The sequence below is a fragment of the Abramis brama genome (assembly GCF_963993115.1).
Source record: "Abramis brama genome assembly, chromosome: 23".
Classification (NCBI taxonomy): Eukaryota; Metazoa; Chordata; class Actinopteri; order Cypriniformes; family Leuciscidae; genus Abramis; species Abramis brama.
This window is the reverse complement of record NC_139985.1, coordinates 26,964,432-26,985,876: the sequence shown is the minus strand read 5'-3', so window position 1 is coordinate 26,985,876 and position 21,445 is coordinate 26,964,432. Positions and strand designations below refer to the sequence as shown.

Sequence of the window (21,445 nt, the reverse complement as noted above, 5' to 3'; positions counted from 1 at the left end):
TAAAAGGTTAAACAAATATATCAACATTCAAATGTCATTTAAAAAAGTGGAACTGTAAAATGTAATTTTACTATGGTGAAACTACATTTCTTGTGATGTGGTACTCCTAAGCGTATTCTGGCATAAGCATTTTATTTTTCCGTTTGTCTAAAATTTTAAGTGCTTTAGTTAGCAATGTCAAGATTATTGATCATGAATTTACGTTACATATTTTAAATACCTTCTTACAAAGTCAGTTTGTGATGATATAAAGAAGCATAATTACATTTAAGTATGCTTGCAAAGCTGGGTTTGTCAGTGCTAAAACCCTATAAAGCAAAAATGCCAAACATAATTGCAGTGAAAATTATTTAACCCCCTGACCGTCAAGAAATTCTGGTTTTGTGAACAAATAATACAACAACAAAAAAAACATCAACCAAGGCATCATTAAATAGTCATATAAAGTTTATTAATATACATTTGCATGTTTCTGAGAATAAGTTTGTCACTTCAAAAGAAAAACAAAAAACTAATTGAAACATCCATGTACAAAATGATTCCACCCCCAGAAGGACTTTGAATTCTTCACCTTTTATAACCTTCAATAAATGCTGTCTGTACTGTACTGTAAATACTTACAAGCTTGACACCTCTCCACAGTTAGCTCATAGATTTTGTGCAAAAGCTTCAAGTTCACTGATATTTCTTGGTTTCCTTATTGCCACTGCTTTCTTCCAATTTACCAAAGATGGGATTTAAATCTGGAGACTGAGCAAGCACTTGAGAACATTCCAGATCAGATCCCTAAACCAAAGCTAGGTAGATTTAGTCCAATAGTCATCAAACTTTAGAGCAGGCGTTCTCAACTCTGGCCCTCGAGATCCACTAGAGTTTAGCTCCAACCCTGATCAAACTTAAAGGTTTACTGATGCAAACCTTGGTAGCTTTCAAGCAGAGATGGTCTTATTATTGGGAGATAAGAAGGCCAGTGGCTCTACCAAAAGCGTAACGGCTAACTTGGATCACGTGTGCCTTGATAACCAATCACATTACAGCCTTCACGTTACTGAAATTCGTTCAGAATTGTGCGACAGTCAATCACTGTTTGCGGATACCATTGAAATGAATAAGTGCCATGAACTGAATCATATCTGTTGCACAATTGTCCGTGACTTATCTTCTAAAACTGCATTTTTCCCCCTAAAAATAGATAAATCCAAAACGAATGTTTAAGAGCAAACATTTTGAAGATTAGCCAATGGGCTGTCGATTTATTAAATGCTAAGCTATTTTCTCACAAAAGCAGCTTATTCTGCGTAGTGAAGCCTCTCCTCTATTGACATCCAAAAAAAAACAGCCTCTGGTCTCCCTTCCTTGTGTTAGCAGGTGTTACGCTTTTGTTTACTAACCCTGCAGGCTTGCCTTCACGTGGCTTTGACCTTGTTCAGGTGTGTTTGATTAGGGTTGGAGCAAAACTCTGCAGAGAAGTGGATCTCGAGGGCCAGCGTTGAGAAACCCTGCTGAAGTATGAACTGAAGGCTTCACATTCTTTGACAAAATGGCCTGATACTTCAAAGAATCCATGATGCCGGTCACACGGTCAAGATTCACCAGTTCTTGGTCAAGAGTGATATTCGGGGCAAGGAGCCTGGACATGAAATCCTTGCTTGATAAGCACTTATAAAAAAAAATAAGATTATCAAAATCAGACCTTAAACCTCATGCGCAGTGGAAATGTGGGACATCATTATAAGCCTATGCTGATGTTCACAATTATGAACAGTGTAACTTCACGTGGTCTTCATACAGGATTTCACAATTTGGTGATAGCAATGAATGACAAATGATAAACATGTTTGGAATAATCAGTCTGTCCCAAGTATTCAGGATTTTAGGATTTACTCACAAGCTCAAACAGCTACAAACTTAATTTTTGGTCTTACAAATCCTCATTCACTTTTACCTTTACTCGATGCCAGGCATTACTAAGCACTCCCCGTAAGTTCCAGATAGGGGCAACAGTATCTGGCTGCATGTTGTAACTACTGTCCACTGCTTTGCATACAATCTCCAGCTCCTGAGCCCTATGAGGTAGTGGGACATCAATCTCCCATAGCTTCCAAGCCCAGGCTTTTCCAGGTGGAGGAGGAGCTTGTTGTCCCTTATCGCCAGTGCGAAGTTTGGCTACATGCCACGTCTTCCCACCATCTATTGAAACATCTACTCTGACAACTTCTCTTCCTCCTCCACTCCATGCATAGCCTTTTACAGTCACCTCCCCGTTACTGGCGTCTACTGAGGTTCCCTCTGCTGGATGAGTGATTGCTGACTGTATGGGGAGTTCCTGTATGGCTGGTGCTGATTTAAAGTCCACAGTGTCCCAGTCAGTACCCGGAGAAAAGCCTTTGTAATCATTCTGCTGCCAGTGACTCTTGCTCTCCTCTTCACTCACAACAATTTTCCCCAACCATTTGACATTGCGGGCTCCAACAACTCCAGGTACAACCACACGAACAGGGTAGCCATGATCAGGCGGAAGATCCTCCCCGTTCATCTCATATGCAAGAAGAACGTCACCTTCCTCACTCACAGCTTTGTTCAGTGGAATAGATGCGCCATACGCTGTACCGGTCACATCCTTGTCCAACCCTTCGAACTGGACATGTTGAGCCTTTGCTGCTACCTCTGGTCCAAATCCATAGTGCAACAGTACATCCCGCAGGAGTGCGCCTGACCACGTAGCATTGCTTATCGCGGCAATTCCCCAATTGAGTCCTTTGACTTGCTTGACTGTGTTCATCTCAGACCGACGGTTCCCAGCACACTGAAGCGTTGCTGTAATTGTGTGTTTTGGAAAACAAGACTTCAGCTCATTTAGCGTAAGTGATACTACTCCACCAGGGAGACCCTCAATCTCCAGCCTGTAGGTTTCAGGATCCACCCTGGGCACTGGAAGATGATTCCGCTTAAAAAATATGACTGAGGGGGTAATGTAGTTATCAGAGAGTATTGAAGAAGGTGGTTCAGCATTGAAGGGTTTCAGACTGTTGATCCGAAGGGCAGGGTGACGTGTTGGCTCAGCAGAGTAAGGGTCTAAAGTGTTGACACTCTCTTGCTTCTTGATACTCTCTGTATTAAGAACACCAATTTTATACTCTGAGAGGATTTCAAAAACATGGTCTTGTTCATGAACGGCATATAACGCCCAGTAAGGCTCTAGAGATCCACCTGCAGCCAGAAGTATTTTGTCGCCACCAGGGTGCATGGCTACAAAGGCGGTAATATCGTAAACTTCCCCTTTATAGGTGACCCACACGCCATTGTCAAGGGAGCAATGCTTTGTGACTTCTTCTTGGGTGTACACAGGAAGAGCTGAAGTCTGCGTTACTGGTAACTGTGCTGATGAAGCTGCCCACTCAACCTGAACAAAAATAGACACACACACACACACACAAAAAAAGATTACTCAATGACAACTAAAGCCAAGGGAACACTGCAATTTTATTTTACTATTGTTCCTTAAAGGTCCCATGACATGAAATTTTCACTTTCTGAGTTTTTTTAACATTAATATGAGTTCCCCTAGCCTGTATATGGTCCCCAAGTTTCTAGAAATTTTAATCGGTATAAATCGAGCTTTTGCCATCTTTCTCTGCCTTTGAGAAAATGGAAGCTCAACCGGGCTGATCTTGAATCTCTTCCTTATGACGTTATAAGGAGAAATGTTACCTCCCCTTTCTCTGCTTTGCCCGCCCAGAGAATATTTTCCGCTCATGAGAAAATGAGCTAGGAAGTAGGAACGCGCGCGCACGCGCGATTTTAGTTTGTCCACAAGACATATCATGGCTTTTGAGCAAGCGAAGCATAATAATTGCTCAATAATTGGATGCAAGGGCGTAGATTTGGTTTGAACATTGGGGGGGTTGAAGTTTGGGTATGCCTCCTGATATTGTGATCATGTTATAAATATTGGGGGGGTTGTAATGCATAGATTTAAATATTGGGGGGGTTATCTCCCCCCCATCCCCCCCACAAACTACGCCCCTGATTGGATGTACAAATTAACACCGAAGGGTCAATACAGAGCTGGGCTTGCTGAACGTCTGAAACTAAAGTCTGGATCAGTACCAACTCTCTTTGGCTCAGCTACACACCTCGGACAAGTAAGTCAACTAATAATATATAAGTGTGTTGCTTTATTGTTTATGGTTACCTAGCTTGTTACACGTAGAATGTGGCTGTAACATTAGTTATGCAGCTATGCAGTTACTTGTGCTAATGTAAAGGTAGACAGCATCAAGTATGTGTGTGAATACACACACTGTAACGCGAGTGTTGTACACTTTTTTGTTATTTGGATAACCGTTTTCCTGTTGGTTATATGGGGCCTGATATCCGCATTTCAATATCGCAGAGCTTGATGTAATTGTAATAAGATAAATTACAGACGTTACAGATCTCTCATGAAAAGGCAACAGTAGGTTAGCGTTAGCAACATGATAATAACTGTAAACCATCCGAATAAAGTACCATATCCAGACATAATATTTTAAACTAACCATTCGGAAACGTCCTGCTGGAGCCGCTGAGTTGCAACTTCTTCATCCGTTGCTTCTCCATCTGGATCAGATTCTGGGTCAAACTAAAATTTGTTTGTTTTGAACGACTGCGTGTCTTCGTGCCATTGCAATATATCCAATGTAAACATGCATGGTACCGTTGCCGCAAGATGGTCAAGGCCACACCCACCCTCCACCTTGCGCCGCCTTTCTCCTCCTCATTAACATTTAAAGCTACAGACACCGAAACGGCCCGTCTGAAGGAAGCTTATTCTGGGACTGGCTTGTAGTGGCTATAATTCTGCACCGAGGCTGAATTTTTGGAAAGAGATTTCAGATACAGTACTAGGGACCACTAAGGCCTATATTAAAGCCTACAAAAAGTAGCATGCCATGGGACCTTTAACAAATTGTATGATTAAGCCCAGGGTGATATTACAGAAAGACAGTTTGTGAGAAATCAATTATCTTTTATGTCAAACTCTATGATCTTAGCCAAGACTTTAGTAATGATTGACAGCGTTTGAATTTGCAGTTCGCTTTGACATCCTTATTTACACACAAACTTTAAGGTACCAAAGCTGCTGGCTGTGGGGGAGGGGGACGTTACTATGTGACACTGTCATACATGACACAACATGATGTGCCTTTTTATTTTAATATACTTAAAAGTGCACTTTTAATGTCATGTAACGTTTAACATGTATACAAGATATATTTGCAAAACATGATTATTCTTCTCCCTCTTTCTCAGGTATAAGTAATGACTTTGTATTTGTACACATAATTCTTACCATACCGGACCTTTAGTAGATAGATTAATTTGGTTAATGTGCAGATTCCTGTTTTTAATTAGTTGCCTAAATTATACTTGAGAAATAGTGGCAAGCCTTTAGTCAACAGTAGCACCATTTCTGCCATCCAAACGTGCTTGAAACACACAAAGTGTAAAGTTTGTAAAGTGTGTAAAGTGTAAAATTGGCTTGGCCCCTTAATTCCAGTGAAAGGAACTTTTAATGCTTCAGCATATCAAGACATTTTGGACAATTTCATGCTCCCAACTTTGTGGGAACAGTTTGGGGATGTTCCTGTTCCAACATGACTATGCACCAGTGCACAAAGCAAGGGCCATAAAGACATGGATGAGCGAGTTTGGTGTGGAGGAACTTGACTAGCCTGCACAGAGTCCTGACCTCAACCCGACAGAACACCTTTGGGATGAATTAGAGCAGAGACTGCGAGCCAGGCCTTCTCGTCCAACATCACTGCCTGACCTCACAAATGCGCCTCTAGAAGAATGGTCAAAAATTCCCATAAACACTCTTGAACCTTGTGGAAAGCCTTCCCAAAAGAGTTGAAGCTGTTATAGCTGCAAAGGGTGGACCAACTCCATATTAACCCCTACGGATTAAGAATGGGATGTCATTTAAGTTCATGTGCATGTAAAGGCATACGTCCCAAAACTTTTGGCAATATAGTGTAAATGCATCAGTCAGCTGCTGTAGATATCCTTCTTTGAAATCTTTCCCCTAGTTATATCTTTAGAGATTTTTAATTTTTTTAATTGGGGAACATGTCTCACCTTGCCTTTGTGGAGCCTGTAGGCTAAAACAGCTCCGGTACCCACCAGCAGCCCTGCCAGTGCAAATCTAAACTTCGGCACCCTGTCACTGAAGTATTTCTGCCTTCCATGGCCACCAGTGCTCCTCCAGCGGGAAGAAAGGTGCCCATCCCACACAGACAATGATGGGATAATGCTCTTTGAAATCCTGGAACTGAGAGTTAAGAGAAGTTTATGCAACAATTTCATAATAACAAACAGCATTATTCTTAAGTCTCCAACTTTCTGAGAGAGAAAGAGAATCTGGCCTTGAAATAAATGATAAGGAACAAAGGTTTATATGAAATAGCATAATTACCTTTGACTCCTGATAAGGAAGACCGAAGCAAGACCTTGGCAATGTTTTATGTGCTGCATTGCACTTTCTGAGAAAAGAGAGAAAGAATGACAACAAGCTGTCAAAGTACAATGACAGTTTAAAAGCTCTGGTTTGATCTGTTATGATGAATCCACAGTAAAAGGCTCATATAATGGATCGAAGGTGCTTTTTTTCACTTTCCCTTAAGCATTTATTCACGTGCACTTCAAAAATGGTGCTGATTGACACGCAAAAAAATATTGATTGAAATGTATTTGATATAGCCTAGAACGTACTTAAAGGGATAGTTCACCCAAAAATAAAAATTATATCGTTTACACACCCCTGATCAACCCCACCCTTTCTCTTAGCTTAACACTTCTCTTTATTCCTTAGTAAAAGTTGGTCTCACCAGCTTCCTGAATAGGTTTTAAGAGAAAACTCTTACCTAAGACTTTTACTGCTATTTAGGAGAACTCTTAGTGGTAAGATAAAATGTTTTGTGAATTCGGCCCTGGTGTGTTACATAAGGAATGTGTAGAACATTGGGAAGCCAGGACCAGGACTGAAAACCACCGCTCTAAAGCCTGGGACACACCAAGCCGACGGTCGGCCATCGAGCAGTTTTTATGCGCCGGCCATCTAACCCCGGATTTCCACCAACTGCGGAACGGCTGTGGAACTGCTCCACTGCGTGTCGGCTCCGTGCTCTGCCGTCCTTCAATACTCACCAGGTCCGGAATTGTTGCGGAACGGCCATGACTTACAGCTGAAGTCACGAGGACCCACGAGATCTCGCGAATTCACGAATGGTCACGCGATATAACAGGATGCCCTGTGCTGAATTGCTGCTATTACTGAATTGCTGCTCCGGCATCCGGCAAAAATAGAAGCTCTGCGTATCTGCTACGGAGGGCTACGGATCGCCGGAGTCAGAACGCAGCCGTTCCGCAGTCAGTGAAAATACACACATTGACTTTAATGGAAACCTATATTGACTCCTCCACCATTCCGGAGCGGATCTGCAGCTGTTCCGCAGTTGGTGGAAATTAGGGGTAAGTTTTCTCAGTGTGTTCCGCACCGTCGGCTGAAATTGGTCCTTGTCAGCTTTTTTTCGGCCGATTCGACATGTTGAATCGGCGTCGGGCCGTTGGTTAAAGAGGGAACTCTGATTGGCTGTTCAGCTTAGTGAACAAGTCAGTGCACGAGAATAATAGCAAAACAGCGAGCAAAGAAGTCAAAACGGTACAGATAGAAGGCTGTTCTAATGTTACATCTTCTTACCTGAGTGTTCCTTGGCGAATATTACAATATTAACATGAGCAGAATAGAATAAAGAAGGTGTTTAGCAGGATTGATATTCAAATGGTAAGCACGCGCTGCTTTGTTTGCGGTTTGTGTATCTGCAACCTGCAGCGTCGGTTTCCCTTTTTGAATGACGAATATAGACGAATATATCTGCAGAAATAGACAGTTGTCTCATTCACACGCAGGTGCGTTCTGCGTATTCTAGCTGACAGTCAGTAGTTTGTCGGTGTCGGCTTGGTGTGTTTCAGGCTTAAAGCCCAATTTATACTTCTGCGTCGAACTTACGCCGTAGGCTGTGTGTAGCGCACGTACCCTTCGGCGTACCCTGACGTGCACCTCTCCAAAAATGTAACAACGCGTCAACTCTACGCGGACGCAAGCGCTGTGATTGGTCTGCTAGGACCGCTCCCTCGGGTTTCACATGCTCCCTCTGCGCGCGTGAACGCGGACAACGACGCAGAAGTATAAATGAAAACCAACGCGTTGCCTACAGCGTAGAGGCTCCGGCGTAGGTCCGACGCAGAAGTATAAATCAGCCTTAAGTCTCAAACCTGTCCTGAAGAGCCCTGCAACATGTTACACTCCACATTTTGAATGTCTCCCTGATGTAACACCTACATTTACATTACATTTAATCATTTAGCAGACGCTTTTATCCAAAGCAACTTACAAATGAGAGCAATAGAAGCAATTAAACTAACAATAGGACAACAATATGCAAGTGCTGTGAGTCTGTGACCCCTCCCAGTTTAGTCTAGCGCAGTACATATACATTTTTTTTTTTTTTTTTTTTTTTATTAAAGTTTTTATTACAGTAATTGCAACATTTCCTTACATTAGGATGGTACCTGAAAACGTAGAACAGACATTCAACAATTGTTTATTTTGGCTGAAAAAAAAAAAAAAAAAAAAAAAATATAAATAAAAATAATAATAATAATAATAAATAAATAGATAAATAATAATAATAATAAAAAAAAAAAAAAAACACAGCAGAACAGGCATTCAACAATTGGTTATATTTTCTGAAAAAAAAAAAAAAAAAAAAAAAAAAAAAAGAAAAAAAAGAAAAAAAAAGCAAAACAGTCTCAGATTTTGTTCAAATATTACAGTATCTAATATAATAATAATAATAAAAAAAAATCAATAATATAAAAACAAAACAAAAAAAAAACATAAATTGTAGCATCAATACAGTTAGTTACAAGGCAATGCTAGCCAACACATTATCTATTTGTAATTTAATCAGATATATAGTTCAGTATTTATTGCTCTGCCAATAGTTTGGGTACCTGATCCGATATTTTATTTTATTTTATTTATTTATTTATTTATTTTTTCTATATAACTGTATACAAAAGAAAGAACTTGAGGATGCTACATTTTACTCCAGAAGTACTCTTATTCCCAATGTGTTTATTTTGTTTTATTTATGTGATTTTATTTTTATTCCTACCATTACTTTTTAAATTCCTTATACGAATGTTATCTCTCTATTTATTCAATAATTCTTAAGATTTCCCTACTTTTCTTAAAATATCGTAATCTCTAAACTAGGTCTGGTCTTAGTGGGAAAATGTAGTCTATCCATTTTCCCCATAGCTTGATAAATTTCTCGGATTGAAGCCGAAGATTCATTGTTATTCTCTCCATCGTGTAAATTTCGTTCACAATTCCCAGCCAATCGTTAATTTCTGGTGTTTCAGGTTGCAACCATTTTCTGGTTATAGCTTTTTTGCAAGCTATCAACAGAATTCTTATTAAATATTTATCAGATTTGTCTTCTGATTTAAGACTTTTAAGACCAAAGTATAGAGTTGAAAAACTAAATTGGATGGGTTCCATGAATATATTCTCTAAACTCTTATGAATTTCTTGCCAGAATTTCTGAACTTTAGAGCATTCCCAGAATATATGGCTATGATTGGCTTCATTTGAGCCGCACATTCTCCAACAGGTTGCATTTTTGCTTCGGTATCTTTTCTGCTTAGGGGTGAGGAAAAATCTAGTGACATTTTTCCAACCAAATTCTCTCCAGGATGAGGAGTGTGTTGTCTTCCACTGTGATTTAAGGATACTTTCCCAATCTTCCTCTAGGATTTCCAGATTTCCTTCCATTTCCCATTTATTTTTAATATATTGGGTATTCTCTAATTTTCTATCTTGTAGACTTTTATACAATTTTGTAGTTATTTTTGTCATGTCACCCGTTTTATATATTGAAATAAACATTGTAACAATACGGTTTTCCTTGTCATTATACTCCCTTACAATATTATTAATTTTGTGTCTTATTTGTAAATACCTATGAAAATCCTTATTACTTAACAAGTGTTCATTTTTGAGTGTCTCAAAATCCAACACTTGCCCTTTATGTAAAAACGTACAGTATGCTGTGAGGCCTCGTTTAGTCCAAGCTTTAAAGCTGTCGTCTATAGTATTTGGAGCAAAAGTTGAGTCATAAGCGGGCCATCTCAAGATTGATACCAAGTCTATCAAATTATTTTTTTTTATTGTATCTTGCCAAATCTTTAATAAGTTAGTTGTCCACGGATTGAGTTCCTGTGTGTACATTTTAGTCAAGTGTTCATCTGCCATTATAGCTTGAATTGGAGGTCTTTTAAGGTTTTCATTTTCTATTTCTTTCCATCTGGCTTTAAAATATGGATTACATAGACATAATAAAGGTCGTAACTGGGCTGCACGATAATACTCCTCTAAACATGGCAAGCCAAGGCCACCTTTTTCTTTCTGTAGTTGTAGTGTCTTAAATTGTATTCTTGGTTTTTTCCCTTGCCATATAAATCGTGATATCAATCTATCCCATTCAATAAAGTTTTGTTTACTTATCTCTATCGGAAGTGTTTGGAAAAGATACAAAAATCTTGGGAGTATATTCATCTTAACTGATTCAATTCTACCATATAATCCTAGATATGGTAGGAGATTCCATCTAGCCAAATCTGATTTAATTGTAGAATACAATGGTTTGTAATTTACATCAAATAGTCGTGTGATATCTTTGGGTATTTGAACCCCTAAATATTTCAAATACTCCTCTCCCCATTTAAACTTAAATTTTCCTTTCAAATAACTGGATGGTTGGCAATTAAAAGTTAAGACCTGGGTTTTTTGCACATTTAATTTATAACCTGATAAGTCTCCAAACATAACTAATGTTTCCATCAAGACTTCTAACGATTCATTTGGTTGTCCTAAATAAACTAATATATCATCTGCAAAAAGTGATAATTTCTGTTCTTCTCCATTTATGTCTATTCCCTTAATATTTGTATTTTGTTTTATATATTGGCTTAATGGTTCTAAGAATAAAGCAAACAAAAGAGGGGAACATGGACATCCTTGCCTACATGATCTTTCTAAGGTGAACGCTTGTGAAAGATTTCCATTTACTTTAATTCTTGCTGTTGGTTTATTGTATAGTGCCTGGAAGGCTCTAATAATTGTGGTGTGAAAGCCAAATTTCTCTAATACCTTATAGAGATACAGCCATCTAACTGTATCAAACGCCTTTTCTGCATCTAATCCCAGAAACATAGAATTTATCTTGTGATGCTGTATATGCCATAGGATGTGTAACGTACGTCTAATGCTATCTTGTGTCTGTCTTTGACGAATAAACCCTGTTTGGTCTAACTGAATAAGGTTAGGCAATATAGTCTCCAGTCTTTTAGCCAAAATTGATGTGAATATTTTATAATCAATGTTTAAAACCGAAATTGGACGATAATTTTTACACTCTAATTTATCTTTTGCGTCTTTAGGAATAATTGTTATTGTAGCTTCCCTCCAGGAAGGGGGAATCTCCCCCTTTTGGAGAGCCCAATTGCACGCTGTTTGAAGTCTTGGGACTATCTGTTCTCGAAAACTTTTGTACCATTCAGATGTGTACCCATCTGTCCCTGGGCTTTTGTTAGCTTTTAGTCTTGCTATCGATTTATTTATTTCCATTTCTGTAATTTCTTTTGTTAAACTAGCATTCTGCTCTTCAGTAACTTCTGGCAGGTTTAGAGAATTAAGGAAATTTTCTATATGCTGTTCATTTTGCATGGTTGGTTGTGAGTATAAAGTTTTATAATAAAGTTCAAAACTCTGCTGTATTTCTTTCAATTTATAATGTATGACCTTGGTTTGAGGGTTTCTTATTTTATAGACTGTTGAATCTGCTTGTTGTTTACGCAGTTTGTAAGCTAAGAGTCTCATAGACTTGTTTCCTGATTCATAATAATTCTGTCTCAGGAATATTAGCTTGCGTTGAATTTCCTCTGTTAATATGGCATCTAACTCTTTCTGTAATCTTTGAATTTTCTGTTTTTCACCAGGGTCATTTGTTCTTTTATGAACTTCTTGTGCTTCTTTCAGTTGTGTTTGTATAAGTTCTATTTTCGCTCGTCTTATTTTCTTTAGTGAAGCAGTATGAGCAATAATTTTCCCTCTCAAGACTGCTTTAAAGGCATCCCATATAATTGTTGGTGCTACTTCTCCATTGTCATTTTCTTTAAAGTAAGATTCAATCTCAGATTTAAGATTTTCTTTCACATAAGGATTATTTAGTATACTTGAATTCAGCTTCCAAAGGGTTGATCTTATACTGTCATCAATGTTTATTGTCATTACTATAGGTGCATGATCTGATATATCAATTGTTCCAATGTCACATGAGTGGATTCTGTGCCTGTCTTTAAGAAAAGTAAAGAAGTAATCAATTCGACTGTACGTTGAATGGGGAGCTGAAAAATGTGTATAATCTCGTCCAGTTGGATAAAAATTTCTCCAAATATCAATGATACCACTTTCTCTTAACATAATATTGACTTTCTTGCTCACCCGGTTTTGGAGTATAGGATTTTTCCCTGAGTAGTCTAATTTTGACAAGCGAATATTCATATCTCCTCCACATATAAGTATGCCCTCAGATTCTGTAGATATCATATTAAATATTTGCCTGAAGAAAGACCATTGACTACCCGGAGGGGCATAGATGTTGAGTATAGTTACTAAACCCCCATTTATTCTCCCTTTAATAAGGATAAATCTACCTTCTTTATCTTTCCTTTCCGACAAATGCTCGTAAGTTACTTGATTTGATATAAGAATCGCAACCCCCCGTCTGTGTCCAGATTTATAAGATGCTGAAAATAAATATTTAAATCCCCTTTGTTTAAGTTTCAAATGCTCAGTTTCATTTAAATGTGTCTCTTGTATAAGGGCTACTTGAGTCTTTTCTTTTCTTAGTTTAGAAAGTATTTTTGTCCGCTTTTGAGGGTTTAATACACCATTAACATTCAAAGAGATAACTCTCAGTCTCTGTATATTGGTCTCCATCTCAAAATTGCACTTATTTCCTGTACTTCTCTTACAATATCTATTTTTTGTGCAACATCCTCTTGGCTGCAATGAACATCAGCCACAGAACAATGCAAAGTAGAACAAAGAACATATTGTACCATGATGAACATTATAAGAATCTGAATCCAAACTTTTAGGACTTCCATAAATGAGGTTCTAAACATAACCCTTACTGTGTTTGGGAAAATCAGTTTTAAGGAGGGTGTCTCTCTTTTCACCACAGGAGGGCCCTCCAAGTTCACCTTACTGTGATAGTCACTCATCTCTTATGGCTAGTGAGTTTCGCGGTGCTCCCGATCCTATTGTCTCAATTTAACAGACGTTTTAATGTCTCAACAAAACAGAACAAAAACAATGTTCCCCGTTGTGCATTCAAGTCTTTAAAATCAAAGGCGCGGGTCTTGGTTCTCATAACGAAAAAAGAAACAACAACAACAAAAAAAAGTCCCGGCGGGATAGGCACTCAAATAAGTGTAGCCTACCCAAGTTTCCTTAACGAAAGACGAAATTCAGTCCATGCGGTGAACTCGTGATTTCCTGGCAAAGAAAAATACAGAGCTTAGCTCACTGAGTACGTTCGAACCAATGGATTAACCATCCTCCGCGGATTCACGTCTAAACTGTTGTAGTTTCTCTACTACCGACTGATCTGCTCGTCTCCTACGTTCTCTTCTTCCTCTTCGATCACTCGTAGACCACGTCATCTTCTGGATTTTCTCCATCAGCGTCTCCGGCTGTTTAACCACGGCAACAGGTAATCCCCTCTCAGCCATGTCTCGCGTCGCTTCTGTAGCAGAATTGTACATGCACACACCATCTTCATAGAAGACCCTCATTCTGGCAGGGAAGGGGGTTTGGAACCGTACCCCCTTTTCTTTTAAGATCTTCTTTACCTCCGCGTATTCTCTTCGTTTTTTCAACACTCCTGTCGCATAATCATGATCGAAATTTATTTGTTTGCCCCTCCAAACAAAACCTTTGTTTTGCCACGCAGTTTTAATGATTTCTTCTTTTGTTCTATAGTCTAGAAATCTCACAATAATAGACCGTGGTGGTGCTGATCCAGAAAGTGGAAGAGGAGTAAGAGCTCTGTGGGCTCTCTCAATCTGCAGATTCATGTCAGTAGGAAGTTTCAAATTTTCTGTTAGCAGCTGTTCAATAAATGCCGTCATTGATGAGTGGTTTTTCTCAGATCCTTCGGGTACAGAGTAGATTCTTATGTTGTTGCGCCTGTCACGTCCTTCCTGGTCAATTAGCTTTGCTTCGAGTTGGCCGTGAAGTTTTATCATCTCCGTCATCACCTCTTCTGTAACCTGCATTCGATCCTCCATTGTTGTTATCCGTTCTTCCGTTTCGTCAAGTCTTTGATTTGCTCTGTTGATGTCCTCTTTAAGCTCTTGAAACTCTTTCTTGTTGTCTTTACGGAAATCTTTTATTTCTCTGAATATCGTCTTCAAATCCACTTCCATGTCCCCATCTTCCTCGCTACGATTAGCTAACGATTCAGCGTCATTAGCCTCGGAGGCGCCTTCAGTGTTTTGTACTGTTTTCTTACCTTTAGCTTTATTCTGTCTGTCTTTTGTCATGGCCCAAGACTTTTCCAAGTCGATTAGAGTAAGTAAATTCGAGTAATATTATTCGTTTAGGCCCTTTTCGTCACTTATTCAGGAGCAGCTCGTTCTCACGCTGCCATTTTGCTGTCACCCAAACCGGAAGTCCCAGTACATATACATTTAAAACAATATATATATATGAAAAAGTTGCTGAAAAAGATGCGTCTTCAGCCGTTTCTTGAAAATGGCTATGGACACAGCAGCTCGGGTTGAGTTCGGCAGGTCATTCCACCAGCAGGGAACAGTCCAGGTGAAGGTCAGTGAAAGTGATTTTGTGCCATTTTTGAGATCATGGCACCACGAGTCGACGTCCACTTGCAAAGTCAAAGTCTGGAGTAATGAGTTTAGGTAAAAGGGAGCAGAGCCAGTGGTTGTTCTGTAGGCAAACATCAGTGCCTTGAATTTGATGCAAGCTGCAATTGGCAACCAGTTTATGAAGAAGAGAGATGTGATGTGGGTTCTCTTCGACTCGATAAAGACCAATCTAGCTGCAACGTTCTGGATCAGTTGCAGAGGTTTGACAGTGCATGCTGGGAGGCCTGCCAAGAGAGCATTAAAATAGTCCAGAGCACCTGATTTAACTTGGCTAATAGCACCATGGTGGGGTTTGAAAGCTCCACAGGAGGCATGAAAGCAACAAGGCACATCTAAAATCATCGTGTCACAACCCGTCTCCTGAGATACCTTCATCTGATCAATTTTTGAAGGCAGGCATGGTTTTTTTGTACTAGATCAACTAATGAAATATTTCAGTAGACAAAAACTCCATAAAACAGTTTTAAAAGTTGTGAGTTTTGAAAATGTGATCAGGATCATTATGCAGTGCATGCCATTGTAAAGTCTGTGTGTCCCTCACAAACTCGTTTTCATCCATGTAATATTCAGTATGGCATCCACCATGACTAAAGTCTACTAGTAGAGAGTGCAAGTCACAAAATGGGTCAAAGACATCCAATTATGCAAACAAACACAGTCAGTTCTGTAAGCAGATGGGGCAAAACATCTAATGTGTCAAAATAAAAGTCTTGCAGCTTAAGGGCCATTAAGACTTTCATAATTATTGCATAATTTAAATTGCTTCTATCAATCTTGTGAGACTTCCCTTACTTTAAGGGCCTATATTCCCTAGTCCATTACGGTTCACTACAATGAAACAATGCGAGTTTTGAATTAAAGTTTATGAATTAAAAGGAAGTGTTCTGTTACTGCCGTTGTATTTATGTGGTTCAATGGGTTAGGACTTATTGGGAAGTATAGGGGTCAATAGAGCCATTCCTTCCTAAATGTACCTTTCGGTTTAGCAGCAATATATTAAATAGACCTATTTGGTGAGTTTAAAAGCATACTGCATGGATCTTTACAGACTAACATCATGACTCATCAAAACTTAAACATTTGTCTTATCATTGCAACCACATGTAAGCCTGCTGGGTTATGACCAAAAAAAACACTTCACCTAAAATGACCAATGAAAACAGAATTCAAGCTCTAGTTGCTTAAAGCTCTGAATGTCTCACTGCACCTGAAAAAGATTTACACCCCATGTTTCAACATTGCAACATTAATTTACTCCAACATCACATATCAGTCTATTAGCTTGATATCAGCGATGCATGCGCCACATGGGCTACTGGTTTTAAAACGGTTTATGACCCACCATAAACATATATTTGCACATGATAAGACAAGGGGAAGCGGGGTTAAGCAGAAAGACTCGTGGCACAGAGAAAATCTCTTGGAAATAACTAGATTTTGTTAGTATGTGCTATTGAAATGAAAGGTTTGAAATGAGAAGATGTTGCAAACATATCTGGACTGATAGGATTGCTTCATAACAGATTATACACTTGTTTTTGGTACATGCCGTTCTTGTGTACAGAACACATAACCTTGCTGTCAGGACCAGCAGTGTGGAATCTTGGCTTCTCAGCATTTTCATTAACTAGACAACATAAAGGGCCAAAAACAAATCCCACTGACTTTATTTCAAAGTACTGACTTACATTAATCGATATTAAAGCTAACTTTAACATTAGGCTATTATACACTGGATTAAAATGATGTAATACTGTAATTGTGTCCAGGGATGGTTTGACATTTCTGTGACTGAAGTGTGTGCTGTGCTGAATTAAGCTTTTCCCCTTAAATTAGTTCTGTCATAACAACTCTCGTAGTGTTTGGCACAGTAATGGATATGACCATATTGATGTTTAGTCGTGGCGGAATAGATGTGCTATGCTGCTGCTGCTGCCAATACACACACACACAACACACTGCTGTGAGGAAGTAAGACACGCTGCTGCTGTACAATATAGTGTACATGAATGACCCGTAGCAGATCTACACAGGTGGAGCTGGGGAAGGTGGAGGGTTTCTGAAAGCGTGCTGCAAACTGCTACAGCAGACAATGACCAAGTATTTGAATGTTGAGCAGCGATCTCATTGGCTACTGATACAGCAGGAACCAATCAGCTGTGCCCTATAGAGAATGACGTGATTGCAGGCAGATTGAGATTGACTGTGACATCTAGAGTTTCATGACAGAACTTAGTTGCAGTCAAATGCATTATTTTTCCCACAAGAAATTAAACATCCATACAAATGTTTACTGAATAAATGTTATTGTAAGCGAGAGTGAATCTTTCTTGACCTGTGCGTCCAACACGTCCTCACTTGTCATTACATTTAGTAGTGGGATATGATTTAAATCGGTTTACTTACACCAAGCACGGTTTTAAATCACATTCTGGCTGCTTCGCAAGTTCAATCTTATTTAGGAAGTTAAAAGGCATGTTGTTGTAAAAAGCCACAGTTTAAGAAACAGCTAAATTAACACCCGCTAACTGCGAGTAACGCGGTCAAATTACTATCCAATTTGGTAAACCAAATCTGCGCAGATTTAGCGCAAATACTCAACTCGTGAGTCATCATGATATTAAATACAGTATTGCACAGAATCTGCCATTTCTGGCTTAATTGAACATGCACGTCACTAAGCAACAAATAGCGGTGCGCTTCATAGACACTAATGGAAATGGACACAGCGACCCCATAGACTTCAACAGAGAAAAGTGAAGTCAATTAGAAGCACTCACTTCCTGATGGCTGAGCGTACTGCGCAGATTCAAACTGAGCTTGACGACGTAGATGTGACGTGAGCAACCCGTCTGTCTTCTAGTAGCTGTGCCAAGAGAAATCTGAATCATTCCCTTCTGAATCTTGCAGAGACGGAGAGCGTGAGTAGGTGTCCATGAGATAGGAGCAGGAGCAACTTTATGACTCTCTATGTGCTTCTCCCTTGACTTTATGGACATACTCTCTACTCTCCACTCTCTACTGTGAAACAGAGAGTCACGTTATGACGCAATCGTTAGCCTATTTTTACAAAAACTGCTTCTACGGGGCCATAGCGTAAGATACAAGGTAATGGAGCCTTTTATATATTGTCGTGTTTCTTTAGAAATAAATAATGGACAAATGGAGTCTTTAAACGCCTCAGATGTAAAGTTATTCGCTGTTTAAGTGACGCCAAAATGAATGGGAGTCAATGGAATGCTAACAGCAGGTGATGGTCTGCTAATCAATGGCGGCCCCCAGGGAAGGTACGCTTTCCGGGTGATGGATTACCCCCTTGGTGCTCTTGTTCATTTGCATTTGCAATAGCGAAGATAAAAAAGCATTTGGTTAACAGAAAAGACATTGTTATTTTTTCAATATCCTACATTTTTGTATGTTCTTTGTACTGATGAATAAGAAATAATGTACGAAATACAACTTTTATAATATATATAAGCTGTGACGTTGTTTATCTGGTTTATTTATTTATTTTTGGCAAGTAGAAGTTCTGAAGGCTGATAACTTAATTGAGTAGCCAAATTGACCAGTGAGTGAAAATGTGAATTTCAAACCCTGTTTGCAATTAAAGTCAAACATGCTATACACACAAAAGAGTATGGATGGGTTGAAAGATAAATAAATGCACCATTATTCATATCTAATGATAAGCTCCCACTGAGGTACATATTAAAAAAGAAAATAGGTCGACAATAATCAATCAAAAAATAGAACACTTTCCAAAAAAGAAAAAAAAAACTATTTTCGAACTTGGAACTCGTTCTAAAATGGAACTATTTTCAACGTAGGCTGTCTGTCATAATATGCATCCATGCACATGTTTTAACCAAAAGCAATAACTTAAAACATTTATATACATAAAGCTAAAAAACATTTTGTATAAAGTAGGCTAAAAAACAGTCATGTGCCACACAAAACAAACTCAACCAGCTAAATTACGATTCTGCCCTTCAAGGTCCCAACTTAACAAATAAACACACACACACAAGTGTTGCTTTGAATTCCAACTACTGACGGTTTCCCAATTATTTATGAATAACGAGGAAAGCGTATTCTTACTGTAATTACACTGCAGTTCCCAGAGAAGCAGAACACGCCATGAACTCGCGATCTCGAGCTACTGATCCTTCACTGGGCGCTTCACGCCTGGAAACTGAGAGTGACGCACGAGTGTGACGTGGCCGCAGCCTCCGGCTACATCAACTTAGCTCGTTTTAGAATCACGCTAGAACATTCCATAAGAGAACGTTCAAACATTCTAATTCCCTCTAGTTCATTGACAATGGTTATGCATCGTAATATCGTTTAATACCATTGTCAAATTGCCTTTGAGTACAGTGAGAAACAAAAGCAGATTCACCACCGGTCAAAACCAAGCGGCAACCTCCCCGTCTCTCTCTTGAAACCAACACGGAAGTGAGTTAAACTGCAATTCGTTGACTGGCCGCTTGAGGCTGATGTCAAAAGTGAGTCAAATCTGTATCTCCCCCATGTTAAAATGCCAAATTTTACAGCAGAAAAAAACGTGTTTACAGCCTGGTGTCTGTATGTGGCTTTGGTCTATACAGCTATTTTTGCCCTTCATGACAACTGTGAGGGGGGTGAATTTTTTTATAACTCATCCGTTTAGTTGATTAATATTTAAAGTTCTGCATAATTAAGGGTGTGGCCACTTGAGTGACAGGTGGGTTGTCGCTGATGTCAATGCTAGCCGCTTGTCTGTTGTTACTAGCCGTCACTTCACCTCAGCAAGTGTTAGCTGTTGAACTTGCTTTCTCTGCAGTGTTTGTGCTTTTTTTTTTTCGGGATTATTTCATACAATTGAATACACCCATTAAGTAACGTTAACTTCGCCCACGGCTTAGGATTGTTGTCGTCGAGTATCGTTCGAGAGAACAACCAGCGCTGTATTTCAGTTTTCCTCTGTGAACATGCACTAATGGATGTCTGACAATTTCGTTGCTTTTTGGAGTTTTCAGATTTAAAAACGACAATAAAGGCTCGTTCGTTCTGCTCTCACGGAACAGATATAGATTATAATATGCTTATGTACCGTCAGATGAAATCATGCAGGCGTCGGCGCTTTCTCCGTCCAAGCTATAAATGCACATCCATGAATGAGCGCGGATTTTCTAGCGCATTTACTTGAACTTCATAGGCAATATATCTATAACCCATTTGAGAGGCGGCCAAAATCAGAATTTAAAATGGACTGAATAAGCTCTCTACGAACTTGACGAGCGATGCCGCGCTGACGGACCATAAGAAAGAGTGACTGACATGTGCACATAAATCACTGTCACACACACACACTCAGAGTAATATTAAGTTACTGCATAATACATTTTCAACTAACGTTAGCAGAATAGTACAGAATCACAATAGACAGTCTCACTTGTAGCCGTGTCTTTTAAATATTATAATATTTCGAAGGGCAAAAACAGGAACTTTTAATTGGCTTTACATCATCAGCTAACTCGATCACGTCGAGCCATAGATATAAACAGTGTTTATAGATATATCATAGATATAAAACAGTGTTTATATCTATGACGTCGAGCTAGGTGATTTCGGCTCCTCAGCTCCACTCACTCAGGCCTGTTTGCCTATTTTCTGTTATCCGGGAGTGACGCTACTTTAGGCTTCAAAAATGCTCTTCAGAAACCTACGGGTGACGTCACGGACACTACGTCCATATTTTTTTTACAGTCTATGGTCAAAACTTAATAATAGTATTTCCTTGTTTTTGAAGTCTCATGCTCACCAAGTCTGCATTTATTTAATATCAAATACAGTAAAAAAAAAAGAAAAGAAAAAAAGCAATAAATAATGTGAAATATTATTACAATTTTAAACGACTGTTTCTAAATATATATTTTTTAAAATGTAATTTATTCCTGTGATCAAAGCTGAATTTTCAGCATCATTACTCCAGTCTTCAGTGTCACATGATCCTTCAGAAATCGCTGCTCAAAAAACATTTATGATTATATTATCAATGTTGACAACCACTTTTACAGCATATTAGAATGATTTCTGAAGGATCATGTGACACTGAAGACTGGAGTAATGATGCTGAAAATGCATCTTTGTATCACAGGTGTACATTTCAGAGACTTCTTTCAAACGTGTTAAAAACCTGAATTATTCCAACCGTTTGACCTGTTGTGTATTTACTAACTGTACATTTTATAATTAGATCTGAACCATTATTTCAAACGTTCTTTTATGTATCTTATGTCCATTCTGGGCTTGCACCAGTTCATGTAAAGATCCAAAGGAACGCACGCAAAGTTTGCCACTCAGTTCACAAAGTCACTTACAAACAAAGATATTACTT

The 21,445-nt window shown here is 38.9% G+C and overlaps 1 protein-coding gene across 3 annotated transcripts; it reads right to left on the bottom strand.

Annotated features, from left to right (window-relative positions):
* Nucleotides 1-429: 429 nt before the first annotated feature.
* suox (sulfite oxidase) lies at nucleotides 430-19,839 on the bottom strand. Of its 3 annotated transcripts, none has more exons than XM_084101371.1 (4): nucleotides 19,418-19,839; nucleotides 6,461-6,527; nucleotides 6,124-6,316; nucleotides 430-3,403 (listed from the first exon to the last, which is right to left on the bottom strand). In XM_084101371.1, exons 2-4 carry the CDS (start codon nucleotides 6,517-6,519, stop codon nucleotides 1,922-1,924), a joined length of 1,734 nt encoding a protein of 577 aa, XP_083957497.1. In that variant the 5' UTR covers nucleotides 6,520-6,527; nucleotides 19,418-19,839; the 3' UTR covers nucleotides 430-1,921. The 3 variants fall into 3 exon arrangements, with proteins under 3 accessions (XP_083957497.1, XP_083957496.1, XP_083957498.1); XM_084101370.1 differs by having other exon boundaries at nucleotides 19,165-19,838; XM_084101372.1 differs by lacking the exon at nucleotides 19,418-19,839 and adding an exon at nucleotides 17,847-19,119.
* Between the last annotated feature and the right edge of the window lie 1,606 nt (nucleotides 19,840-21,445).